Below are 23,666 nucleotides of genomic sequence, written 5' to 3' on the forward strand. Positions count from 1 at the left end.
AAGGAATCAAAAAAAGATTTAGGAATAAAAATTGGGATTGATTGAAATAAGTATAAAAGTTTAGGGAGAACATACATTTTAACAACATTAATATGACCTACCAAAGACATAGATAGAGGTGACCATTGAACCAGACTCTGTTTTATAGTATATGCAAGATCGGCAAAATTTTCACGAGAGATATCTTTAAACTTCCTTGTGACTGTAATTCCAAGATAAGTAAATTGATTATGGACTACTTTAAAAGGGAGATCACGAAATGTTAATTCTTGTGCTTCTTTATTAATCGGGAAAAGTTCGCTCTTATTGTAAATTAAGTTTATAGCCAGAGAACTGGCTAAACTGGTCAAGAAGTGAAAACATTGGAGGTAAGGATGTAGACGGATTTGAAAGAAAAAGTAATAAATCATCAGCATAAAGAGAAACTTTATGCTCGACACCCCCTCTCCAAATCCCGGTCAATTCAGGACAATTTCGAAATGCTATCGCCAAAGGTTCTATAGCCAAATCAAAGAGAAAGGGACTTAAAGGGCATCCCTGACGGGTGCCACGTTTGAGGTTAAATAACTGGGATTTCTGAAAATTAGTTAAAACAGAGGCAGTAGGACACAAATACAGCAATTTGATCCAAGAGATAAAATTTTGACCGAAGTCAAATTTTTCTAAAACTGCAAAAAGGTAGTTCCACTCTGTACGATCAAATGCTTTCTCCGCATCGAGGGAAATAACACATTCAGGAATCCCAGTTGGAGGTGAATGTAAAATATTGAATAGACACCGAATGTTAAAAAAAGGGAGACGGTTCTGAGTAGCAGTTTTGAGTGTCCTATGGATTCAGACCCTAAGATCCCCCTGATCCTCCACACTGTCAAGAGTCTTACCATTAATGCTATATTCTGCCATTATTTTTGACCTACCAAAATGAACCACCTCACACTTACCTGGGTTGAACTCCATCAGCCACTTCTCAGCCTAGTTTTACATCCTATCAATGTCCCATTGTAACTTCTGACAGCCCTCCACACTATCCACGACACCCCCAACCTTTGTGCCATCAGCAAATTTACTAACCTATCCCTCCACATCCTCATCCAGGTCATTTATAAAAATCACAAAGAGTAAGGGTCCCAGAACAGATCCCTGAGGCATACCACTGGCCACCAAACTCCATTCAGAATACGACCCATCTACAACCACTCTTTGCCTCATATGGGCAAGCCAGTTCTGAATCCACAAAGCAATGTCTCCTTGGATCTCATGCCTCCTTAGTTTCTCAATAAGTCTTACATGGGGTACCTTAACAAATGCCTTGCTAAAATCCATATACACTACATCTATGGCTCTAACTTCATCAATGTGTTTAGTCACATCCTCTAAAAATTCAATCAGGCTCGTAAGCCATGACCTGCCTTTGACAAAGCCATGCTTACTATTCCTAATCATATTAGTCTCTCCGAATGTTCATAAATCCTGCCTCTCAGGATCTACTCTATCAACTTACCAACCACTGAAGTAAGACTCACTGGCCTATAATTTCCTGGGCTATTCCTACTCTCTTTCTTGAATAAGGGAACAAAATCTGCAACCCTCCAATCCTCCAGAACCTCTCCCATCCTCATTGATGATGCAAAGATCATTGCCAGAGGCTCAGCAATCTCCTCCCTCATTTCCCACAGTAACCTGGGGTACATCCCGTCCTGTCCCGATGACTTATTCAACTTAATGCTTCCCAAAAGCTCCAGAATATCCTCTTTCTTAATATATATCTATCTATCTACTGGGAGCAGCATGATTTTAATAAAGTTTTGCCAGCCTACAGAAAAGGATCAAAGCAAAACCCTTCACTTCCAGTTGTGATTGGCAGTGGACGTTTAGTCAGCTAACAGGAAGTTTAGTGAACATCTCCAGCCTTGATTATGGTGGAGCACCTAGCAAGCGATGGGTGAATGATCATTCTGGACTTCAGCTAATGAGCAAACATCAGAAAAGCAAGTTTTCAGTTAATTTGATTCCCTCCGCTTGATTACAAGGAATAACCATTGGAGACTGTGGATAGCCAAGCCCTGTAGCATTCTAGATGTTGTGCTGAAGACTAGTACTCCAGAATCAATAGTACCTTTTGTCAAACTGATCCAATTAAGCTTCAAATCACTAGACCCCCAACAAAGTAAAAAAAACTCCAGTTCAGTGAAATACCATCTCTTTTTTTTCCAATCGTAACAAACTATAAAATAAAATCTTGGACATGGTAACCAATGTTAACTGGCAGTGGAACAAAACAAGTTGTAAATTCTAGGGAAATGGCATCAAAGTCAGCAGGCGAAAATGCCCATGTTTGTGAATACTGCGCAAAGATTCTGCACATTAAGTTCTCTCAATAGTACATTGCCATGGAAGAAGGCTGCTTTTCCAGCCCTGCCACAGATATTGTCATTTTAAAGGTGAGTGCACTATTTCTTGAAGTGTTGTTCCATCTAAAGTGGGAATTTAAGGCAGTTAAGGCACCAGATGCATTGTATACTCTAAAGAATATGAAAATTTTGAAAGATGTTCCAAAATAAAAAAAGTACTCTCAACTCAACAAGATGGTCTGATCCTGACATTTGAATTTCTTGTTTAAAGGTATTTTGACAAGCTGTATAATCTTTAAAATGTTATACCACAAAAAGATTTCAAAAGGAACTAAAAGTTGGTCAGAAGTTGTATAGAAGTTTTCAAACAATTATCAAAAATTGGAAATGCCAAATGCTTAAACTCTAGCCTTTCGTAGCTTCGTTCCATGTCAAATGCTTATTATAATGACATTTTCCCCATAATCCATCACTGCACTGTTTCCATGTTATTCAGTCCAAAAGCAAGCCCAAAATACAACTGAATTATATGCTGTGCCAAGAGTTAGATGTTCAATTCAAAAAGCCCCCAGAGTTGCAGAAAGCAACAAGAAGCTATGTAAAGTACAAATTTAAGAAGATGAGCAAAAGCATTCAACAGGAACTCAACTGCTGTGAGATTGAGTCTAATTAATGTAAAGTTTTCTAAATAGTATGTTATTTCACACATTTTATGAATAATGGAGTTAACTAATGCAGACATATACTGTTTATACATATACACAAGCAAAATAACAAACATCATTTAACCCTTTGAAAATAAATTAATAAGACTATAAGACATAGGAGCAAAATCAGGCAATCTGGCCCATCAAGTCTGCTCTGCCATTCAATCATGGCTGATTCTATAGTTTTTTCTCTTCCTCAACCCCAATTCCCGGCCTTCTCCCTGTAACCTTTGATGCCATGTCCAATCAGGAACCTATCAATCTCTGCCTTAAATACACCCAAAGACCTGGTCTCCACAGCTGCATGTGGCAACAAATTATACAAATTCACCACCCTTTGGCTAAAGAAATTTCTCTGCAGCTCTGTTTTGAAAGGGTGCCCCTCTATCCTGAGGCTGGGCCCTCTTATCCAAGTCTCTCCCACCATGGAAAACATCCTTTCCACATCTACTCTGTCTAGGCCTTTCAACATTCAAAAAGTTTCAATGAGATCCCCGCTCTTCCTTCTGAGTTCCAGCGAGTACAGACCCAGAGCCATCAAACGTCCCTGTACAATAAACCTTTCATTCTTGAAATCATCCTTGTGAACCTCCTCTGGACCCTCTCCAATGCCAGCACATCTTTTCTAAGATGAGGGGTCTAAAACTCTTCACAATACTCAAGGTGAGGCCTCACCAGTGCCTTATAAAGCCTCAGCATCACATCCTTGCTCTTGTATTCTAGACCTCTTAAAATGAATGCTAACATGGTATTTACCTTCCTCACCACCGACTCGACTTGCAAATTCACCTTCAGGGTGTTCTGCTCAAGGACTCCCAAGTCCCTTTGCATCTCAGATAATTGGATTTTCTCACCGTTTAGAAAATAATCTGCACAATTTTTTCTACTACTAAAGTGCACGACCATGCATTTTCCAACATTGTATTTCATTTGCCACTTTCTTGCCCATTCTCTTAATCTAAATCCTTCTGCATCCTACCTGTTTACTCAACACTACCTGCCCCCTACCAATCTTCGTATCAACTGCAAACTTAGCATAAAAGGTAATCCCAACACCAACCCCTGTGGAACACCACTAGTCACTGGCAGCCAACCGGGAAAGGACCCTTTTATTCCCACTCACTGCCTCCTACCATACACCCAATGCTCTAACCATGTTAGAAACTTTCCTGTAATACCTTGGGTTCTTTACTTGATAAGCAGCCTCATGTGCAGCACTTTGTCAAAGGCCTCTTAAAAGTCCAAACTTACAAGATCCACTGCATCCCCTATATCCATCCTACTTGTAATCTCTTCAAAGAATTCCCACAGGTTCATCAGGCAGGATTTTCCCTGAAGAAAACCATGCTGACTTTGTATTATCTTGTCCTGTGTCACCAAGTACTCCATCACCTCATCCTTGGCAATTGACTAACATCTTCCCAACCACGGAATTCACTTTAAAACTGAACATTTGCATAAGCTTAAGATGGAGATTGCAACTTATACTCAATTTGCACTAAAGACACAATCAAAATGTTGGGCCAATGAGAAACGCAATATAAGCCAGTCAACCTAATGCCATTAAGTTATGTGATCAAAAATCCCAGAACATATCCAGAATGGACATCGGCCAAATTCCAGGGCCTGGAGAGAAACATAGATATCAAGACAGCATTTCAATAGTTGTGGCATCAAGGAAGCCAAGTAAAATTCAAACCAGAGGAGAACCTCTTCCAAGTGTGTCCAATGAGGACACCAAATAATGGTAGGTTCCAACATATTCAGCTGTTGTAATTAAATGTCTCTCCACTGTAAAATCAGCAGTTGGGGCTTTAACTGATTACTTCTCTAGAGGTCTAGTCAATTTACAATTATTCAGTAGTTTGTTTCTGCTTTTAGGAAGTCATGGGTGACAGGTATGTTATGTAGGACTAGATGTTAATATCCCTTATTTGCACTCCTGAGACATGCTGCATAGACTCTGCAGGGTAGCCAAGTGAGTGGTGGCATCTTCTGGGTATCAAGTGGGCACCTTCTTTCCTCAGTGTTTTGCTGATAGGCCCATGACACCTCCAGAGGGTTCAGCAGTGAATCCTGACGTCCTGGGCTCACCCCCTAGATGCCATTCACCCACTGGGGGGCCCAGGTGGAATTGTTTCTCTTCATCCAGAGCCACTGACTACCCTTTTCAGCAGCTCTGGAGAGGTCTTTGACTGCTTGTCGGTGTGTCTTCCCTCACACTCCCAACTCCCAGAGTAGCCTTGATGATGATGTGGCTACAAATCCTCTGCAGTCTACTTTGACCGGTTGCACCCTTGCTTTCCAGCCACGTTGCTGCACATCAGCTGCAAGCTCAGCATACCTCAGCTTCTTGCACTCGTGGGCCTCTTCCACTGCATCCTCCCAGGGCAATGTAAGCTCGACGATGTAAATGAGATGGAGAGAGGCCAACCATAGCACAAGGTCTGGTATGAGGTTGGTTTCCGCGATTTCAGTTGGGAAGCAGAGCCTCTGGCCTAAGTCTACCACCATCTTCCAATCATGTGCCCTGCCTAGCCACCCGGTGTCTGGTCTTGATGTGGCGAGTCTGGCTTGACCCTTACCTTCTGGACAAATGCTGTTAACGGCCAGTGGGATGAAGGGGCAGGGAGAGCATTGATGCACGTCCGCCGACTTTCCAGTAGTGCTGCAGGACACCGTAGCACCAGGTTGTGCCGTCAGGTGTATCAGCCTTGAGTGAGGCTGGTCTTGCAGCCCAGCAGAATGTGCTTTAGTGTTGCTGAAGTCCAGCAGAGGGAGCACATGGGGTCCTCTCCATACCACTCGCAGAGATTCATGGGAGACGTCAAGACATCGTACGCAGCCCTGATGGTGAAGCTTGCTCTGTCTCCATCTCCCACAGCTCTCTCCAGGAGACCTTTCTTTTCTCCACTCCCTCCATTGCCCTTGTCTTGTCTGAGCAACGGCTTTTGCGCATCTTGCCACCTCCTCCTGCCGACGTATCTCCTGCATCATGAGCCTGTGTTTCTGAGATGAAGCAGCCTTGTTCCAGACTGGTGTACTGTCCCCAAGGCCAAGACAGCTTCTCACTTGCTGCACTTGGCCCATAATGTCCCTCTACTTGAGTGCCGCCTTTGCTTGCTTGAATTCATGCAGACTACAGCCTTTTTTAATCATGTGTCTCCAAGTATCCCGAGACCTCATCCTTAATAACTGACTCCAACATCTTCCCAACCACTGAGGTTGGATTAACTGGCCTGCACTTTCCTTTCTTCTATCTCCTTCCCTTCCTGAAGAGTGGAGTAATATTTGCAATTCTCCAGTCTTCCGGAACCATTCCCGAATCTAATGACGCTGGAAAATTCAACACTAATGCCTCCACAATCTCTTTAGCCACCTCCTTCAGAATCTTGGGGTGTACACCAAATGGTCCAGATGACTTATCTATCTTCAGATCTTTTAGTTTCCCAAGAACCTTCTCTCTAGTAATGGTAACTTCACACACTTCATGACCCCTGACACCTGGAACTTCCACCATACTGCTGGCATTTTCCATATTGAAGTGATGTGAACTAATTATTCAGTTTATCCACCATTTCCTTATGCCCCATTACTACCTCTTCAGCATCATTTTCCAGCAGTCCAATATCCACTCTCGCCTTTTACACTTTATGTATCAGAAGAAACTTCTGGTATCCTCTTTAATATTATTGGCTTGCTTACCCTTGTATTCTATTTTTACCTTCTTAATGATTTTTTTAAGTTGTCCTCTGTTAGTTTTTAAAAGCTTCCCAATCCTCTAACTTCCCACAATATTTTGCTGTTATATGCTCCCCCTTTGGCATTTTGGGTGGCTTTGACTTCTGTTAACCACTATTGTATCATCTTGCCTTTAGAATTCTCCTTCCTATTTGGGATCCCTTGCCTTCCTAGTTACTTCCAAAAAATTCCAGCCATTGCTGCTCTGCCATCATTCCTGCCAGTGTTATTTTCTAATCAGTTCTGGCCAACTGCTTTCACATGTCTCTGTAACTCCCTTTATTCCACTGTAATATTGGGTCATCTGACTTTATCAAGCTATTGTTTAGATGACTCTGTGCATTGGTTGTATATGCTTAGGTTGTAAATGCACCTGAATTTCCACCAACTTGACCTGGCAAAATCAAAGCCATTTTGCTGGTTCCCATAAATACAACCATTAACACAATGGCATTCTAACATTTACTCACTATGCCTGACATCATGCCGTCAAGTCTAGATACATCTATGTCTACATCATCACTTGCCTCCATCCTTCCAAGACCCTAGAAGAGCCTAAACTGTACTGAAATATGCCTTTTGATTTTGTGTTTTTCTTTTTCATTCTGTATGTTCAGTCTTTTTCTCTGTTACCTTTTACGTGGGGGAAGGGGGTTTGATGTTTTTTCTTTGGACGAGTTGGTTCCATGATTCTTCTTTGTTTTGTTACTGTCTTTGAGGAAAGCAAATTTCAGAGTTGTATACCACATACATACTTTGATAATAAATGTACTTTGTACATTCAGTTCATTTTATACCAATTGCAAAGTAACATTGAAGAAAATGCCACCATGGTAGAACATCAGCCATAAAGTTAATGAGTGGCCGAGCTGGCACATAGGACCACTGCCAACTCTTACTCCTATTTCTTAGGTTCTTGTCTTAGCCCTCCAAGCTTGACATGAGCCTTCCTTCACAATTCATCTTATCCAAAATCTGATCTTTAAGCTCATCCTTCAGGTAAACAGAGACTTTGATAAATCTGCCCCAACTTCATTTTTATATGTATTTCAATGTCATTCTCAGCAACCAGTTTTCCAATGTCACTGTTTCACCAAATTCCTCCATTCCTACATTCTTTTCTTCTGATTCACCCACCCTGGCAAATTCTCTTTATAATACCTTCCATCTTGTAATTTAATTTTCCATCAGCAAAATCCACTACTTTTAAATTGCATCTGTACTTGTATCCTCTCCTGCTGCTTGCTTGATTTTGATGGGTTGCCTGTACTGATGTCCTGAAAATTAGTCATTGCCTCCGAGACAAGCTTATAATCAACAACTAAGAGATGGTAAGCGGCTTTCAGAAAAAAGCAAAAAAAGAGTAGCTAATTGGACTATTTCTTATCCATCCCATTTATGGCCATTTCTTTTGGTACTAAGACCTGGTGAAAGCTGCACAAAGCTGACATACAGCTGGAAAAATTAGACTGAAAACATTTAGAAATCTACACAAATATTAATTTGGTAGTTGAACAGAAATCCAGTAAAAGCAGTACCAGAAGGTGCAATGGTACAAGCTATTTATTTGCATATATGGAGATATGAACAAACTAAACCATATGGTAAATATCAAAATATCAAATACCATATGGAAAGTATCAACCCGAATGTCACATTATTTAATATCTGCAAGATAAATAATTTCCTCAAAAGATTTACTTTTTATGACACTGATTATTCTCACCATTATAGTTGGTTGTTTGTCATATCCAACAATGACAGGAGGCTTCTGTGGGAGAGTTTTAAAGGAGAAAAGCCATTGCAGCCATTGCACTTGGACAATTCCGCTCTCTTGTACTTGATCATTATAAAGGTATTTAAACAGCAAATAGATTGTAAACTATTTAGATGGTACAGAGTAACCTTCTGGAGTACTTCAGAAGCTATCAGTTCTGGATTATCATTGCCTATTTGATTAACTCGCGGATCATATATTCACCATTGAATGAAGAGGATTGCAGGACAGACTTGTAGGACAAAACACAAGATAGAACTAGATAACATTAACTTTTGCTTCAATCATGACTAGGAACTTCTGATTGTTAAATTCAGCTTCAAAAAGGGTGGATAATGGGCAGGTTGAACTTATTATCTGAATCTCCTTTCTTTAGAACACTACTGCATCACTTACACCTTGTTAGCCTTGTTGACACTGCACTTTCTGTTCCACAATAGCTGCTTCTGCACAATTACATTCATCAAGGGTAACCACATCAGTAACAACAAACATAGCATGGATTGTCAGTTTCCTGCTTCCAGCTAACAGTATTACAAATAAAGCCACCACACTCAAGATCTATATTAGTAACCAATCATTAAATTTCAAATGGTTTAAAAACAGAGTAACAACCATCTGCACTGAATCAAGCATTGCACATGTGCAAAGGTTTTAAACAATTTTTGAAGTATCAACTAGAGTCAAAGTTGATTCCATATAATCCAAGTTGACTCATAAAAAGGAGTGAATCAGTTTTCTCCAGGGTGTCCTTCACTATTACCCTTATGTGGGTCAAGTGTTATTCTAGCTTCACTGAATACCTTAAGTGCTTTGTAAAAGCATTATCACAAAATACAGAAACTACCACTAATTTATCTATATTACTATTCAAATCAACTTAAGTGGCCATTATTATTTTTGGCATCATAGACAACTTACAGAATAAGTAAGTATTGAACCCACTGCTATTTGCTCCAATAATCTCTTTATCTCATTCTGTCCTCATACTGTTAAATATTTGTAAAGGGAATGCTTCCTGGGAACATTTGGTGACAGGACTTCATCCACAAAACTCATTAATAAATTAATCGGCATATAGTACTTGAATTTTCCAACTCTCCCAACTAACTATTCTGACACAACAGTAGTGAGCAAAACAAAAAGGCGTTCTGACCTGAATTAAACAGACAATTTTATTTCCAGAACAAATTGTATTTGACATAGCCACTTCAGGTTTTCCCGCAAATGCCCTTTTGGTAAAATTTGAGCTAGATCATGAAGGTTTCAGGTAGTACAAACAATATTACAGTATCACAATATTAAGATAATGCCTTGGGACAGCCAAGATGAATGCTTTTTTAAAAACTCTTAAATTCACCTAATAAAACAAAAAAGGACAAAGAAAAATGGGGGTGGGGGTGGGAGGAGAGGTGGGAAATCAAGATTTGCTTTGCTCTTCAAAAACAGGCAAAAGATGTTTAAGGTTCAACTGCAGTGAAATTACTCCCATATTTTTCCTAGGCAAACACTGCAAACCCATAGTTCCCAAACAATTCCATTCCACTAACCAGTATGCAACACACTAATAAATTGAAAATTCTCAAAATAATTATTCAATCAAGAAAACATGGACCCAGCAGAAACATTCAAATCAACAAGGGAAAAAAAAACATCTCTTTGAGGGAATGAGGGAATTTTAAAAAATAGCTGAAAATGCCTAAGTATTAAAATCTTACACAAAAATGAACATTTTTGCTTTGGTTTGTGGAGACAGTGTGTACTGCATAGTGTAAATCTAAAGACAAAACTATATCAAATAAACAAGTCCATGCAGTCAGAGAGCAAGTGGGTTATCCATGGTTAAAACTTATTTCCATGTACATTTTGAATGTATGGTATAAACTTGTGACCTAATTAATTTTTTAAATAGTGTAGTTCAATAACTAAAGTGTACATGATGTGAAGTGATTGGAGGGTTAAAATAAATTGAAGTGAGAAAGGGATTTACATTTATCTTTTCATAGTCCATTTCCCTTCCCCAAACACCATCATACAGTGAAACATTCAAATATTATGAACTGCTCCAAATTCAACTAAATTTGCTAAAGTTGGTTCGACTCTGCAAAATCTTCCAATTTGAAACTAGATTGTACAGCTAGATTCAAACAATTATGCCTGAACAGCTTGCATCAAGTGTGAACCTAAATGCATGTTAATCTCACTCAACCTGCTTCAGGGGTGCAGTGCAGAGGAGGTCAAAAGTATTTTTTTAAAATTCAATTTCAACAAATAAAATTTAAAGAACTTTCATTAAAACTGAATTTAAAATCCATTTTTTCTAAACAAAAATGAACTGGCATTGGACAGTTTCACATTTCAAACAATGTCCCAGCATTAAGTAAAAGAAAGAACAGCTAAGTAATTGCATATCAAAATATTCTCTTTTTCTTGTGATAGGAATCAGCATAATGACCACCCAGGCCTTGCGAGTGTTGGCCAACGTAGCTGCCGTCAGGGCTCACTTCTGGGGAAGGTAGGAGGTAGGTAGATGCACGTTTCTGGCCAGTCACTGGAGACTTAAAGAGAAACAAGAGCTCAATCTCAAATTCACGCAAAAATATGCGTCAAAGGTATGTTTGATAGCCACACTATTTTTTTCATTGGAAATCAGAATATCAGATAAAGATACTCCAGCAAATGAACCATACGTAACAAAAACCTACCATATGTAACAAAAACCTATCAGCTTTGACCTTTGATCACTGTTATGACCAATGATGGTGTCAGCTGTGGAGAAAGATGAAAGGAGGAAAGAGTGTTTAAAGGTGAAGCTGAGCAAACAAACTGTTTCCATTTCTAATCATTATATAATAACCTCTAATGAAATGGACATATCAAAACTCATTGAAGTAGTCTGAAATCATGTCACCTTATCAAGGGTCTAACTATATTTCAAAACTCAAAGCACCAGTGTTTGGTAGATCTCCATTGTTCCTCAGGACTCCCTCAAATTATAAAGGCAACTCATCTACAAAAACCTTCATTGGAAAACTGGTTCATTCTAAAGTAATGGCTTCATTGCAGTCTTTCAATCAAAACAATGGCTCCAAGATTTCTGCAGTGTCTACTGAATTCTCGCAAATTTCCATACTCTTAAATTGGGAATTCTACTGTTGAAACTGCATCAGTTCAATCTGGTGGAAGTGTAGGAAGCTGTCTAAAATGAGAGCAAATGAACTACTGGATGAAAAAGTAATACCTGAAATTGAATATTTTGAGTGTTTTAAATAACTACACAATGATGTGGAGGGGGAGGGGGTTGGGAGTTGCATGCAGTATATGAGATTTCTTTTAACTTCCACAAACACCAAAATTTGTAACAGTTTTAATTTCTATCTAGTCCAGAGCTCAGACAATAGCTGAACTCAGGGCTAAAGATGTGGACACAGATTTCATTGCCCAGTACTTTTTATATATGAACATGCAAAGCTTAAGCTGAACCACTTTTACTTCATCGTAAACAGAACAAATTTGTATACAATGATAAAGATGTCTGGTCAAGAAAGCGTCAAGGTGCAAGGTCCATTGAGGTTATGGCTTATATGTGCTTATTTTTTAAAAATTCATAGGGATATTCATTTTTAAAGCTACAGCATGGAAAAGGCCTTTCCAGCCCTTTGAACAGCACTGCCCAGCAACTCCCATCAATCCTGATTGAACTCAACTTAATTATGAGACAATTTACAATGATCAATTAACCTACCTGGTACATTTTCAGGACATTGTGGGGTGTTAGGTGGTCAAGTTAGGATTTAGGGACAGGGATGAGGGGGTGTTAGAGATTAGAGGTAGTAAATGGTGGTAGGAGTCCGGGTCCAGGCTCAGGATGAAGACCAGCGATCCCTATGGTCAAGGACTGTAGCTGGCAGGCCCTGAGGATGAGGCTGCTCAACCCCAGGTCAGTGAGTCCTGGAGTCTGAGGTCTGTGCAAGACTAGAAGTCCAAAGTCTCGTGCTCAGCAGATCTTGGGGTTGATACTGGAGGCCAACGTCAGCAAATTTGGAGATCAAAGCCTGAAGGTTGAAGCCCCTGTCAGCATATCTGGAAGTCATAATTCTTATGTCTGCAAGTCTGGGTCATGGACTGAAGGCTGGAGATCCAATTTTCTGCTAGTCTGAGTGTCCAAGGCCAAGGACTGCAGGTTGGAGGCAGCATCAGTACCTGAGATTTGTGGATGGTTAGGAAAGGAGCTTATTGTGCTGATGCTTTGTTGTGTTATAACCATATAACCATATAACAATCACAGCACGGAAACAGGCCATCTTGGCCCTCCTAGTCCGTGCCGAACCCTTAATCTCACCTAGTCCCACCTACCCGCACTCAGCCCATAACCCTCCACTCCTTTCCTGTCCATATACCTATCCAATTTTACCTTAAATGACACAACTGAACTGGCCTCTACTACTTCTACAGGAAGCTCATTCCACACAGCTATCACTCTTTGGGTAAAGAAATACCCCCTCGTGTTTCCCTTAAATTTCTGCCCCCTAACTCTCAAATCATGTCCTCTAGTTTGAATCTCCCCTACTCTCAATGGAAACAGCCTGTTCACGTCAACTCTATCTATCCCACTCAAAATTTTAAATACCTCGATCAAATCCCCCCTCAACCTTCTACGCTCCAATGAATACAGACCTAACTTGTTCAACCTTTCTCTGTAACTTAATTGTCGAAACCCAGGTAACATCCTAGTAAATCGTCTCTGCACTCTCTCTAATTTATTGATATCTTTCCTATAATTCGGTGACCAGAACTGCACACAATATTCCAAATTTGACCTTACCAATGCCTTGTACAACTTTAGCATTACATCCCAACTTCTGTACTCAATGCTTTGATTTATAAAGGCCAGCGTTCCAAAAGCCCTCTTCACCACCCTATCTACATGAGACTCCACTTTCAGGGAACTATGCACAGTTATTCCTAGATCTCTCTGTTCCTCTGCATTCCTCAATGCCCTACCATTTACTCTGTATGTTCTATTTGGATTATTCCTGCCAAAATGTAGAACCTCACACTTCTCAGCATTAAACTCCATCTGCCAACGTTCAGCCCATTCTTCTAACCGGCATAAATCTCCCTGCAAGCTTTGAAAATCCACCTCATTATCCACAACACCTCCTACCTTAGTATCATCGGCATACTTACTAATCCAATTTACCACCCCATCATCCAGATCATTTATGTATATTACAAACAACATTGGGCCCAAAACAGATCCCTGAGGCACCCCGCTAGTCACCGGCCTCCATCCCGATAAACAATTATCCACCACTACTCTCTGGCCTCTCCCATCTAGCCACTGTTGAATCCATTTTATTACTTCAGCATTAATACCTAACGACTGAACCTTCTTAACTAACCTTCCATGTGGAACTTTGTCAAAGGCTTTGCTGAAGTCCATATAGACTACATCCACTGCCTTACCCTCGTCAACATTCCTCGTAACTTCTTCAAAAAATTCAATAAGGTTTGTCAAACATGACCTTCCACGCACAAATCCATGCTGGCTACTTCTAATCAGATCCCGTCTATCCAGATAATTATAAATACTATCTCTAAGAATACTTTCCATTAATTTACCCACCACTAATGTCAAACTGACATGTCTATAATTGCTAGGCTTCCTTCTAGAACCCTTTTTAAACAATGGAACCACATGAGCAATACGCCAATCCTCCGGCACAATCCCCGTTTCTAATGACATAGTAAAGATCTCCGTCAGAGCTCCTGCTATTTCTACACAAACTTCCCTCAAGGTCCTGGGGAATATCCTGTCAGGACCCAGAGATTTATCCACTTTTAAATTTCTTAAAAGCGCCAGTACCTCCACCTCTTTAATTGTCATAGGTTCCATAACTTCCTTACTTGTTTCCCACACCTTAGACAATTCAATATCCTTCTCCTTAGTGAATACCGAAGAGAAGAAATCATTCAAAATCTCTCCCATCTCCTTCGGTTCCACACATAGCTGACCACTCTGATTCTCTAAGGGGCCAATTTTATCCCTCACTATCCTCTTGCTTTTAATATAACTGTAGAAACCTTTCGGATTTACTTTCACCTTATTTGCCAAACCAACCTCGTATCTTCTTTTAGCTTTTCTAATCTCTTTCTTAAGATTCCTTTTACATTCTTTATATTCCTCGAGCAATTCCTTTACTCCATGCTGCCTATATCTATTGTAGACATCCCTCTTTTTCTGAACCAAATTTCTAATATCCCTTGAAAACCATGGTGTTCTCAAACCTTTAACCTTTCCTTTCACCCTAACAGGAACATAAAGATTCTGTACCCTCATAATTTCACCCTTAAATGACCTCCATTTCTCGATTACATCCTTCCCATAAAACAACTTGTGTTATTCTGCTAAATATTTTGGGCATACTATATTGGTGTCAGAATGTGTGGCAACACTTACAGGCTGCCCTCAACACATCCCTCGGTTGTGTTGGCTATTAATGCAAATGACACATTTGCACTTCAGTTCATCCCAATGCAAACAACTGAGCCTCTGCTAGTTTCTCACAAACTGCCAGTTATTTTGCTCCTTGTCACACTAACATTTTCAACTATTAACATTTTTCCCTACTGATCCCTCACAATCAATTAAACTCTATTCTTTATGTCCTGCTTGGAATGCTGTACTAATTCTGGTCAGGGAGTTGAATTGAATTGTATTGACTTTATTACTTACATGCTTCATATACACGAAGAGTAAAAATCTTTACATATGTCTCCATTCAAATGTGCAATTACAGTAATTTATAATTAATATTATGTACAACAGGATAGTCAGTATAACATAGAAATACAGTTGCATCAGCATGAATTAAGCAGTCTGACGGCCAGGTGGAAGAAGCTGTTCTGGAGCCTGTTGGTCCTGGCTTTTATGCTGTGGTACCGTTTCCTGGATAGTAGCAGCTGAACCAGTTTGTGGTTGGGGTGACTTGGGTCTCCAATGGTCCTTCGGGCCCTTTTTACACACCTGTCTTTGTAAATGTACTGAATATTGGGAAGTTCACATCTACAGATGTGCTGGGCTGTCCATATCACTCTCTCCAGAGTCCTGCGATAGAGGGAGGTACAGTTCCCATACTAGGCAGTGATGCAGCCAGTCAGGATGCTCTCAATCGTGCCCCTACAGAAAATTCTTAGAATTTGGGGAGCCGTACCAAACTTCTTCAACTGTCTGAGGTGAAAGAGACATTGTTGTGCCTTTGTCACCACACAATCAGTATGTACAGACCATGTGAGATCCTCAGTGATGTTTATGCCGAGGAACCTAAAGTTCACACTGTCAACCCCAGACCCACTGATATCTACATCAATGTCTCCATTCCTCCTGTAGTCCACAACCAGCTCCTTTGTTTTTGTGACATTGAGGGAGAAGTTGTTTTTCTTGACACCGTGTTGGGGTGGTGACTTCCTCATTGTAGGCTGCCTCGTTATTATCTGAGATTAGGCCAATCAGTGTACTGTCATCAGCAAACTTAATTAGCAAATTGGAGCTGTGGGTGATGGCACAGTCATGGGTATACAGAGAGTAAAGGAGGGGGCTTATTACACAGCCGTGAAGGGCACCTTTATGAAGGTTCAGAGCGGTAGAGGTGAGGGAGTCCACTCTTACCACCTGCCGGCAACCAATGCTGCATTGTTGATTACATATTTGCTCTTTTAGAAGCTTTAATTTTAGGAGTCAGTGTGATGACAAAGCAGCAAATGTGCAATTATAGTAATTTATAATGAATATTATGTACAACAGGATAGTCAGTGTAAGATAGAAATACAGTTGTGTCAGCATGAATTAAGTAGTCTGATGGCCTGGCAGAAGAAGCTGTCCCAGAGCCTCATTGCTCTGGGGATCTGTGTTTGATCCTGACCTCAGATACTATTTGTGTGGAGTTTGCTCTTTCTCTCCAACTCTTCATGACTGTGCGGTTTCTGCCAAATGCTTGTTTCCTGTGACCTACCAAATACTTCTATGTCACTAATTTGCTGTGAGTCATATAGTTAAGTAGGAAGATAAACCAAATCTTCTGGATTATCCACAAATGACTGAAAAGCATGACAAAGATGACCTTCTTAAATTCCGAGACAGATAAGCAAGCACCTATTTGCGATCTTCACCACCTTATGTATATGCAATCTATATGTAAAGTTACATTTTGCTGTCTACTTGCATCTAGTTATTATCTAGATACCATGTGTAAATAAGAATAGGCTTTGATTCTCCTGGTTTGATAGCTTGCCCAAGACAAAAATCACAGAAAAATACTATAAATCATCTTTAACACTGTAAAATATTACTGAACATTTTTCTAAATAATGATCAATAAATATAGTTAAGTACCTACAGAACATAATTCAATATACAAAAACCTTCAGAAGAAAATGGCAAAGGGAAAACAAAGAAAATATCCTTGGACATCAGAACAGCTAATTAGATTCTATCTTTAATATCACTTCTCTTCAAAAGGAAAACAGTCATATTTGTATTAATAAAATGATTTTTTTTTACAGAAAAACTTATTATAAATGTTGAAATACAGTTAGGTTACTATCATGCAGAAATCCAGGCAGCTAAATTGTACATTGCAAGTTCACACCACAGCATTGTGATAAAAACCACATCATTCGTTTTATTGATGTTGACGGAGTAATGACTTTAACAATTCTTTAACATACATTATTTTGACAAAATAAAATACAAATACAGAAAGAGGGCAGATGTTTCATTTGAATGATCAAGTTATTGCTGGCATTGTGTTAGTTAAGCACTATTACTATACAAATCCACTGAAACCTGAACAGAAAGTATAACTTAATTCTCCCTATGGTATTTAATGCACTTAAACAAGCAATAAAATAATCTATATTTAAATTCTTAGACCAGTCAACTGAAATGGATTTGACCGTTACCTTGATATTATTCATTATGTTTCCCAAAGGCACTGGACCCAGGATTCCATCCCCTGGGGTAAGTGATTGCTGTGCTGAAGATGGAGGATCCTGCTGAGGAGGGAAAAATAATATCAGATATTTCTATATAAAAAACAGAGGACAAGGTTTAAAAAGGAGTCATCCAACTCTGTTTCTTATTCTATCTTCCACCTCCATCCTTTCCAGTCCTGGGGAAATGTCTCAGCCCAAAACATCAACTGTTTATTCTTCTCCAGAGATGCTACCTGAGTTCCTTTAGCAATTTATTTTCCCCATACTTTTGCATCCAATTTTTATTGTAATAAAACAAGAACATTGTTAGCTTTCTTAATAACTTAATCTACCTGCATTAGTTTATTTTTGCAAAACATGCACTAATCCCAAAACCTCTCTGCAATCTCTCATTTAAAAATGCCTATCTATATTTCCCATCCCCCTCCACCTCCATCATACTTCATTTGATGGACCACCATCCACTCACTTAACCCATCTTCCTCTTTGTGACATCTTTATAATTTTGCTGTCCTTTGTCTTATCAATAAATTTATCAACTGTATCACTGCACCTTGAGTTCCTTCAAATCATTTATGAAAATAGAATAAGTTGAAGCCCCAGTATTGATCCCTGTGGCATATCATTCAATAAATTTTGCCAACCCAAAAAAAGACAAATCTCCAAACCCAGTCTCTTTTTCTATTAGTGATCCAGTTTTCTATTCATGCCTATGTTACCTCACAAATCATATCGTTTAATCTTCTAACAATCAAAGTTTGAAATAACACCTTACCAAAAACCTAAAAATACATGAAGCATACACAATTTCCTTTCAAAAAAAGCTTGCTGCATTTACCCAAGTAATGGCTTGTCACAGTATCTTTGAATAATCACTTTGAACATCACCCACTCATCCAGCGAATTTTGGCAAGTTTAAAATAATATCAACTTTTAATATCAACTTTAGAGATCTTTGGATGAATCTATCATAATCCAGGGAATTATTGGGCAAATGTTTTAAGAAATCAGAAGGTACCATTTCCCTATTTAATGTAATTTTTGTTTTCTACTTTTTCCACAATTTACTATTAGTTTCGGGATGTTACTTATAAATAATTGTGAAAAGGATCCAAGCACTTATTTTATTGATTCTTTTGTCTCCTTGATTTGTATCATTCCCCTGATGCATTTTCTAAAATTACCTTTTAAAAGTTATATAGAAGCACTTTTTAGATATTACTTGATAGCTTTGTCTTGTACAAACAAGAGAAAATCTGCAGATGCTGGAAATCAAGCAACACACACAAAATGCTGGAGGAACTCAGCAAGCCAGGCAGCATCTATGGAAAACAGTACAGTCAACATTTTGGGTCGAGACCTTTTGGCGGGACTGGAGAAAAAAGCTGAAGAGCAGATTTAAAAGGTGGGGGGAGAGGAGAGAGAAACACAAGATGATAGAAAGAGCTGGGAAGTTGATTGGTGAAAAAGATACAGGGCTGGAGAAGTGGAGGCAGGGGGAAATCTGACAGAAGAGGACAGAGGCCCTGCGGCCATGGAATAAAGAAAAGTGGGGGAGGAGCACAAGAGGGAGGCAATGGGCAGACAGGAGATAAGGAGATGGATGAGGAATGGCGAAGGGGAGGGGTCATTACTGGAAATTTGTTCATGCCTTCAGGTTGGAGGCTACCCAGACAGAATAAAAGGTGCTTAGGGTGGCCTCATCACAACAGTAGAGGAGGACATAGATAGAAAGCACCTGTGCTTTCTAAAAGTGGGATCTCCCAGTGGCCACCTATTTTAATTCCACTTCCCATTCCGATATGTCTATCCATGACCTCCCTTTTCTCTCCAGTCCTGTTGAAGGGTCTCAGCCCGAAACGTCAACTGTACCCTTTTCCACAGATGCTGCCTGGTCTGCTGAGTTCCTTCAGCATTTTGTGTGTGTAGCTTTGTCTTATACTCCAGTTTTTCCCCTTCATCTTTTTGTCACTCTTGCTTTTCCAAGTATAATCTTCAGAGTTCACTGCGCAATTATAGGGTTTTTCCTATGTTTGACACTATTGTTAACATTTCTCAGCTAACCACTTGGTGAGTTTCCCACTTAAAACTTTTCTCTTGTTGAAGTGTATAGTATTCCATCTATTCTGATGGATAGCCACCAATGCATTTCTATAAAAGGTTATTTTAACTTAATTTGAAAGTTCTCTTTAGCAAGTAATGCTTGCAGGCACTTGTATAGAACAATGAGCAAGTGCACTTTTTTAATATTATACAATGCTGATCACTGCAGGCCTTTTGAAATGTATAACAATGGTCATTATCATGAAACAAAGGTATTAGTTAACTTTATACCTTCTAAGGCCAGAGACACCATGGTTTGCTGCCCAGCAAATATTAGTTATTTTACAGTCAGATGATCAAATCTAGTCTAACTGAATCAGTTCAGTAGAGGAAAGGTATTTGACTAAAGACCAAGATGAAAGCCAAAATGACCTTTCTTTAAAAAAGGTTCAACTCTGCAACAACAGGACTGACCAACATCTCTAAGGTTTTGTTCTTGCTCTTTAGAAGTAAAAGACTAATAGCATTGGAAGTATCAGTGGAGAAAATGAAAAAGCTTCCATAAATGAAACAAGATCAAGAAAACTTTTCTTTGACAGTGGGATAAATAAAATCCCCCACATTCATATTGGCAGACTTGAACCAGAATTCAACATTGTGGAAAAAGAGAAATCCTACAATGTTAATATACTGTATGTCTACTATATGACAGTATGCATTGTTTACAAAGCACAACTCCACCCCCACCCCCAGAAAAAATGTGTAAATTGACTATTTTACAAAAGTTATAAACAAATTAAATTTCCTAATTAATTCCAGACAAAAAATCTACTTTATGAAAGACCAGATAAAATTCAGTACCTCAGGTTCAATCTCCTCTTTCCAGTGGAAATGAGTAAAGCAGAAAGATATAACTGACAGTGAATCGATAAGCTACCAAGTGAACCTGTTTTCATACACAGACCAGTTCTTTGCAGTTTTGCAAGATCCAATGTGACCATAAAGGTCAATACAAGACCTGCAGACTCTGGCACAGCTACTGTGAGAATTAGTAGGCACTTTGCACTATTTACACATTGAGGCTCTGTGTATTCCCTATGAATGCTACATCTCCACTCTGAGTGGTCAAGGAGCAGAAATGACATGCAGATTAAATCATATTCACCATCAACCACTGTGAGAAGCCAATTAAAGTAGGCTCTGAAAATGTATTAACTGGCAGATAGCAGAAAGGTTCCTCTGTTACCATTACAATTAGTTTTAGCATTTTCAAATGTGGCCAAAGTTATAGCTCTGGAGTTACTAGACACATTCTCCTCCTCCCAGATATCAGTGAAGTGGTGAACTCCAAATTAACTGACTCTGCCAAACTAGAGAACTTAGACACAGACACATAGACCATAGACAGCTTGCTCAAGGTCTCTTATTTTACCATTGGACATAAGGACTCTGTCTTGGTGAGGTGATGCCGAGGATTAACCAAACAGTTTGCTGTAGGACGGAATCAAGAATGCTCATGTCAACATCACAGTTTGAGTCTTTCAAACTGTTGCTCACAGCAGGAAGTGACTATCTCTGCCTATAATAGTTCATCATTAGGGTTAATAAAATAATTTTCAATAGATGAATTGAAAGTACTTTTAGATAAGAACACATTCACAATTTGCAAACAGAATTAGCCACAAAGCAAGGAGATGCAGGGATTTAATTTAAAATAACATCTGTATAATGCTCAAATCAAATCCTCTGAGTAATTTTGCATAATGCAAAACTCCAACTTATGCATTTAACATCCCAGCTCTTCTCTGTATCAAATCAGTTTGTTTATTTACTGACTCACAAACAAAACGTCATTTTTGCATTACATTCCCTGGTTTGTACTCAGCAATCAGAATTCATTTTGTGGATTGCTATTTTACTCTTGCTGTGCACATTAGGAAACTACATTAATGAACATAGAGATATAACCTATATATATTATCTATATTGGTTCACATAATGTGAATCTTACTGGGATTTGTTTCCCCTATTTTCATTCTCATTTGCCCATGAAGTGCGATAGCTATAAGCAAACTTTTTGTAATACTGCAGCTCAAAGTTGCCACCTTGTGCACGGTCATAAAAAATTTTGACCAAGTAACGATGAAGGTAGTGAAATATTTTCAAATGAAAATGGTGAATATTTTAATGAGGGACTTGTGCTGTTCCCTATTTGCTTTCCCACACCTATCCTATCAGGTGTTCAAAATTGTGGGTTTGTGTGGTTCTGGCAAAACAGTTCTGATGTGAGCAAGCATCGCGTTTTCCTTCTCGTAATAGTGTGGGTTTTTAAGTTGTCTCAAGAGTATAGGGAATTTGTTGCAATCTTTTGTGTATGCATTTTCAAAATCATTACTAATCTTTATTTGCTCCCTCTTCAGATTTTGTGCTTCTCATCTGCCAATCCTGATTAACATTGCGCAAATTTGATTAAAAGGAATTCAATTTCCAAATAAATAAACTTATACTTCCATGTGGAATTACTGTATTTTTTTTCTGATCAGGAAATGAACTTTTAAATGGGAAAATCTGTACACTTACAACATCAAAAAACATCTGAACCAATGTTAAATTCTGGTTTATTCCTTCACCTTACCATATAAATTTTGCTTGTACGTACACCTCTAGGAAAGTTGGACTGTCTCTCAGCATAATATGAAGGCATCATTTGAACAGCCATGCCATAATCCACATCGGCATTTGTAGATAAATGCTGAAAGGAAAAGTAATTGTCAATTCTTGAGATGAGCCTCTTATTTAAAAAAAGGCAAAGGCATCATTTACATTGTGAAAGAGCTTAAGCAAAACTTTCTACCTTCTCTCACTGTACTACAGGAAATTGCTATGAAAAAACCTTGCAACAGCTTTCATGAGTTGGATAATTACTTAGTACACTTAACTGCCACTTTATTAGTTACACCTGCTTATTAATGTAAATATCTAATCAGCCATGATTAAGAGGCTCAACTGTTGTTCAGACAAAACATCCAGAATGGGGAAGAAATGTGATCTAAGTAACTTTAACCATGGAATGACTGTTGCTGCCATACGGGATGGTTTGATTATCTCAGAAACTGCTGATCTCTTGGGATTTTCACCAACAACAGTCTCTAAATTTACAGTGAATTGTGTGGGTGACAATGTCTTGCTCATGAGAGGTCTGAGAAGAATGGGCAGACTGGTTCAAGCTGACAGGAAGGTGATAGTGACACATATAGTCATGCTTTAAACAATGGTTGCAAAGTGCAACAAGTTGAACCTTGAAGTAGATGAGCTACAGCAACTGAAGACTGCACCAGATTCTACTCCTGTACCTAATAAAGTGGCCACTGAGTGTATATTAAGTCTGTCCAACAATCTCAGTTTCTTAGTACACTTAACACTGAAGCTCACTCTTACCAGGCTTTCTGAATAAAGTTTACGCTCTGTAAAAGCCAGTTGCATTTCTACAATCTGCCATCTGCTGAAAAAAAATCACTTTATTTCACATACACAGCAAACAGCAGTGACTAAAACAGAAATATGCCAGATGTGCAAACACGTATGTCAAAGGAGTGGGCTACTCAATTCCCCTACCAATTTACTAAATAGCTGATTTGAGTGCAGCTTCATTTTTTAAATCATTGCCTTCTGCTGGTAACCATTCACTCATCTGTTCCTCAGGAAACCAACTTTGTCTTAACATTCAAATACACTGCTTCTGCCAACCTTCAGAAAATGATTTTATGTACTCATGACCTTCAGAGATAAAGATACCCCAGAAAAAAAACATACTTGATGCACCAACAATAACTCTCCGAGACGTGAGGTGAGATATAGGCTTTTATTGGCTGGAAGAAAGAACAAGCAGCATTTGACCACCACACTACAACCTGGAGACTGAGGCCGGGCTCAGTCTCCAATCGCCTTTATACCAGGGTCAGTGGGAGGAGCCACAGGAGCAGGTATATGTAGTTCACCACAATATTTTCCCCACTTGCTCTACCTGGACTAAACTTTTTAGATTTTAAT

At 39.1% G+C, this 23,666-nt stretch overlaps 1 protein-coding gene across 16 annotated transcripts in view; it reads right to left on the bottom strand.

Annotated features, from left to right (window-relative positions):
- The window catches only part of raver2 (ribonucleoprotein, PTB-binding 2), a 205,901-nt gene that overhangs the window by 61,204 nt on the left and 121,031 nt on the right, over window positions 1-23,666 (bottom strand). For 7 of the 16 annotated variants that reach the window (XM_059984404.1, XM_059984397.1, XM_059984398.1 and 4 more), the window contains 2 exons: window positions 22,252-22,368; window positions 17,020-17,633 (listed from right to left, as the gene is read on the bottom strand). In XM_059984404.1, coding sequence (XP_059840387.1) covers window positions 17,388-17,633; window positions 22,252-22,368 — 363 coding nt within the window. In that variant the 3' untranslated portion in view covers window positions 17,020-17,387. Of the gene's footprint in view, window positions 1-9,314; window positions 11,135-11,281; window positions 11,346-17,019; window positions 17,634-22,251; window positions 22,369-23,666 lie in introns of those variants that run through there. The other 9 variants (XM_059984395.1, XM_059984399.1, XM_059984396.1 and 6 more) reach the window with 7 other exon arrangements.

The sequence above is a fragment of the Hypanus sabinus genome, chromosome 11, assembly GCF_030144855.1.
Source record: "Hypanus sabinus isolate sHypSab1 chromosome 11, sHypSab1.hap1, whole genome shotgun sequence".
In the NCBI taxonomy this organism is placed as follows: Eukaryota; Metazoa; Chordata; class Chondrichthyes; order Myliobatiformes; family Dasyatidae; genus Hypanus; species Hypanus sabinus.